At 47.6% G+C, this 5000-nt stretch overlaps 1 protein-coding gene across 1 annotated transcript in view; it reads left to right on the top strand.

The window, feature by feature from the left end:
• The first annotated feature begins 3242 nt into the window (after positions 1 to 3242).
• LOC134439671 (arylsulfatase I-like) overlaps positions 3243 to 5000 on the top strand; it is a 2676-nt gene continuing 918 nt past the window's right edge. Inside the window, exons 1-2 of the mRNA XM_063189576.1 lie at positions 3243 to 4009; positions 4484 to 5000. The exon at positions 4484 to 5000 is cut by the window's right edge and continues 918 nt beyond it. Of these exons, the coding sequence (XP_063045646.1) occupies positions 3684 to 4009; positions 4484 to 5000 (843 nt within the window). The 5' untranslated portion in view covers positions 3243 to 3683. The remainder of the gene's footprint in view (positions 4010 to 4483) is intronic.

Raw genomic sequence — 5000 nt, forward strand, 5'->3', positions numbered from 1 at the left:
TCTGTCCCCCTCCACCAGGCATCTAGCCAAGCAAACTAGGCAGTTGCCTGGTGACCCCAGCTGAACTTCCACTAAATTCAATGACCGAAAAGTGCAGTGATAGTGCTATCAAAATGTCCTTTATCATTTGAAGAGAAGAAAGGGGCCCCCAAGTTCCTTTTTGGCCAGGGCCCCATGTATCTTGAAATGGCCGTTCAGGCCTCCACTCCTCTGCCCTCCCCTAGTTCCTCGATTCCTACTGCCCATCTATCTGTCATACCACCTCTTCCCATGGGTCTTGCTCACTCGTCTTTCCCCCATCTCCTCTCTCCCTCCCTTTCCCTGCCCTGATGCATACACAGACACACAGTCACAGACACATGTCTCCTGTCCCTGCCCCCCCCCTCCGCCCCCTCACACACACACACACACACACACACACACACACACACACACACACACACACACACACACACACACACACACACACACACACACACACACACACACGCCCCTCTCTCTCTCTCTCTCTCTCTCTCTCTCTCTCTCTCTCTCTCTCTCTCTCTCTCTCTCTCTCTCTCTCTCTCTCTCTCTCTCTCTCTCTCTCTCTCTCTCTCTCTCTCATCCCCACCCCACCCGATACCACAAGTGACCTTTGATACTTTTTACCTGAGGAGGAGTTCAGCACAGACTCGGTACAGTTGCCTCAGAGCCAGAGCCAGAGCCAGAGCTACTGCTGCTGTTGCTGTTGCTGCTAAGTCAACTTCCTCTGCTCTGCATTCAAGTCCAAGTCTCTTTCAAGTGGGCACCCTGTCCTCAGGCAAACCAGCACCTGCACCTGTCTGTCTACTTAACATGCAAATCGGCTCGCTACAAAAACCAAAGCTGCGAAATGTAATTTTTCTATTTTAATATTCCAACTGACCTTGCTTGTAATAATTGTGAAATCCTAAATGGTAACACTTTATTTGGCATGGTCCACATATGTCTTGTGTAGCCATCATAAGAATGATATGACCCATGTCAGGAACAATTAATGACACATAACTGATCTTTATGACTTGTTATAATGTGTCATTCGATTAAATGTCATGACACCAAAACAATCAACTTGGCATTAGTGAACGACACATTATGACAACTCAAAAGGTGTCATGTACAGTAGCCATCATAAGAATGACATGACACATGTCAGGAGCCACAATGACACATAATGATGTTTATTACTGTTACCATAATGTGTCATTCAGCTTTTGGAATATCATGACACCAAAATCAATTTCGCATTCAAAAAATGAAATGACACATTATGACAACTCAAAAAACCAAACTCTTATTCTCTAACCCTGATCAGTCCGCTATATTTCCCCACATGTCATATGATTCTGATTATTGCCGATATGTCCTCATTGGTATATCGCTTTGGATAAAAGCATCTCAGTGTTTCCCGCAGAACACCAATTTAGTCAAGGTCGGCAGAGGTTACCCGGTATTAGATACATGTGACTTTTGTCACCTGCTATGCTGAATGAAATACGGCATATCCCTTGAAAAAATAGCTGATTTTCGTAAAGAGGACCTGATGAAGGTGGGAGTGGTTTCTTATCAAGGTGGCCACTTTGATTAAGTGCTGGGGGAAACACTGCATCTGCTAAATGTAGTCAGGGCCCTAAATTAACTTTTTTCACCAGCCAAAATGATTAGTAGATTTGAATCTTACTTGCCAAACACACACTAAAAGTGGCTAGTGAGTTGGTCTTTTCTTCCAGCCAAACTGATATTTCACCAGCATTTGGCTGGTTGGCTGGTGTTCATTTAGAACCCAGAATACAGGCCTAGTTTTGTTTGACCTTGCATGTAATGATAGAAATATTCAGCCCTATGCAGCATCACATCCAGTCAAGGACTTAATTCACCAGAACAAATGCTGGCAGCATGATCATTACACCTCTTAGTAGTATCTCTGGATTGTGGCTGTGGGCCTGACAGATTTGGAAAACCTAGTGTAACTTTACTGGATATGTTTATACGCTCTGTAATTATTGATGTGTGACGGTCCAAAGCCCTGTAGCAATACTTAATAACATCCCACACACACACAACAGAAGCAGTGACAGTAAAATGTTTGACAGGTAGAGGAATGCATGGCAAATTCATGACTTGGACATCATGTCTCATTGTATTGCTTCAAGAGTGGAGGATACTATCAGTAAACTTGAATGTGTTAAGACATTACATTACACAGCTGATGCATTTATCCAACGCGACTTACAGTTGGGTTTTGGTTATAGTCCCTGGAGCAGGGTGGGGATAGATTCCTTGCTCAAGGGCACTTCAGCCATGGAGGGAGGAAGCGCTTGGTTAGAGTAAGGATTGAACCTAAAAGCTAAAACCCTGTGATCAGTCCAACTTAACCATTGCTGCACAGATGTCCAGCCCCTGTTGTCAATTTTCTGTTAACAGAATGACAATGACCAAGTAGTAATGTATTCCTAAAACTCTGCAATCTCAAAATCAGAGCATCAATAGGTCTGTTTTCCCAAATCTCTTGCCCCTGCTTGCCCTGTCTCTCTCTCTTTCTCTCTCTCTCTCTTGCTCTCTCTCTCTCTCTCTCTCTCTCTCTCTCTCTCTCTCTCTCTCGTTGTGAACGGAGGAATAACAGCACTTCTAGCTGAATGCTTGTACTGTAACCCAGAACCCCCCTGCCTGTGACCCACAACAACAGCAGTTGTTATGTAAAAGGCAGGGCTTACAGTATACCTGGAGTCGGGTCGGGTCGGGTAGTTATCCTGAACAGTATCCCCTGTTGAAGCCCCCCACACTGGGCCCCAGCACGGGCTCCGCTCCGCTCAAGGTCCCCAACCTCCTGGAACAGAGTCTGTCTGTGCTGGCAATTGCACGGGCCCCTGGACCCCTACCCATGCACTCATAAAGGCCATGTTGTCAACAGAGGGGAATAACAGCACTTTATAACTGTGTGTGTCCTACATTAAGATACGTATAACACACACACACACACACACACACACACACACACACACACACACACACACACACTCTCTCACACACACACACACACACACAGACCAGAGGATTAAATGCACATGTGTTTAAGAGAGAACCGCATTCTTACAACATACCCCTTTCCATAGTTGTGAGGCATTTTGTAATCACTGGAATAAACATCTTATTTCACTGTAAATATGTGATTCATTCACTTACTAATAGATGCAAATACAAACCACATTGGACGTACCTTGAATTGAACACTGTTAGTATTCAAGAACAAGAATGCCCACAGGATTGGATTTTCTGTGGTGGTCATGTTGTTTTTCTTACTAGGCAGGGGAGGCTGCCAAGTCCCGGGGAGGTAGGTGCATCCGATTTCAATGAACCGGCAAAACGGGCGGGGTTTACAACGACTAACATTATGCTATTACAGAGTACAAATGTAGTCCTAAGCTTGGTCTATGTTCACCCGAAAAACAGTCGAGTATTGACAGTCTCGCGCGCCACCGACGCGTCACCGTGGAAACAGAACTGTCCGGTCTCGAGACGCACGGATTTACTGCATGTGTGTCATTCAAACGAGCCAATAACTTTCCAAGACCTTTACCAACAATGTCTGCTTTGTTCCTCGATTGAAAGTAGTGCCGTTTCACATTTTTAATATCCTCCACGAACCGAGCTCAATCTCCGTTGCTATGGGAGTGTCTGCGTTAACGGGGTTGTCCGTGGTGAGTTTGCTCAGTCTGGGGTACCTCTCGTGGGACTGGACGCAAGCGAACCAGGTGGAAAATGATGTGTCCGCGGGAGTACTGGGGGATCCGGATATCGGTCCGCCTCTTCATCGGCCACCCCACATCATCTTCATCATGACAGATGACCAGGGCTTTAACGACATCGGATACCACAGCAAAGACATCCGAACGCCGGTGCTGGACAAGCTCGCGGCGCAAGGTGTGAAGTTGGAGAACTATTACATCCAGCCCACCTGCACGCCCTCGCGCAGCCAGTTCATGACAGGCAGGTAAGAGTTCGAGGCAGAGTTCACTCGTCTCTAGTATGAATGAGCAAAATGACAATCACAAATCCCACTGTCTCAGTAATATGTTGCAGGTGTGCAAATGATAAGCCTAGAACAACACGGAATTCAATTGAAACACAAAACATCCATTTACTTTGGATCCCCATTCCAATTTGGTTTGTGTTTTGGTCTACACTTATGTAAATTATAGGCCTAGGGTTTTGTGTGTGTGTGTGTTTGTTTGTGTGTGTGTGTGTGTTTGTGTGTGTGTGTGTGTGTGTGTGTGTGTGTGTGTGTGTGTGTTTGTTTGTGTGTGTGTGTGTGTTTGTGTGTGTGTTTGTGCTCCTCAAGTACAGCAGGCCTACTAAGGTGTATTGTTGTGCTGTTGTTGTCTTTAAAGATTCTCATTCATCCAAATGTTACCTAATGATATCATGGTAAACTCTTGAGCACTGCCTGTTTTGTCCCTTCCACCAGGTACCAAATCCACACGGGCCTCCAGCACGGCATCATCCGTCCCCAGCAGCCCAACTGCCTGCCCATGGACCAGCCCACCCTGCCAGAGCAGCTCCAGCAGCTGGGCTACTCCACCCACATGGTGGGTAAGTGGCACCTGGGCTTCTACAAGCGGGCCTGCCTGCCCACGCGCCGCGGCTTCCACTCCTACTTTGGCTCCCTCACGGGCAGCGTGGACTACTACAGCTACTGGGCCTGCGACGGGCCGGCTGTGTGCGGGTTCGACCTACGCGAGGGGGAGCGCGTGGCGTGGAGCCGCGCGGGGACGTACTCCACACAGCTCTACACGCGGAGGGTGCGGAAGATCCTGGCGGCCCACGATCCCAACGCCGCCCCGCTCTTCATCTTCCTCTCCTTCCAGGCCGTGCACACGCCTTTACAGTCGCCACGCTCGTACATCTACCCTTACCGTCGCCTGGGCAACGTGGAACGCCGCAAGTACGCCGCCATGGTGACTGCGGTGGATGAAGCTGTGCGC

This window comes from Engraulis encrasicolus, chromosome 23 (assembly GCF_034702125.1).
Source record: "Engraulis encrasicolus isolate BLACKSEA-1 chromosome 23, IST_EnEncr_1.0, whole genome shotgun sequence".
Taxonomy (NCBI): Eukaryota; Metazoa; Chordata; class Actinopteri; order Clupeiformes; family Engraulidae; genus Engraulis; species Engraulis encrasicolus.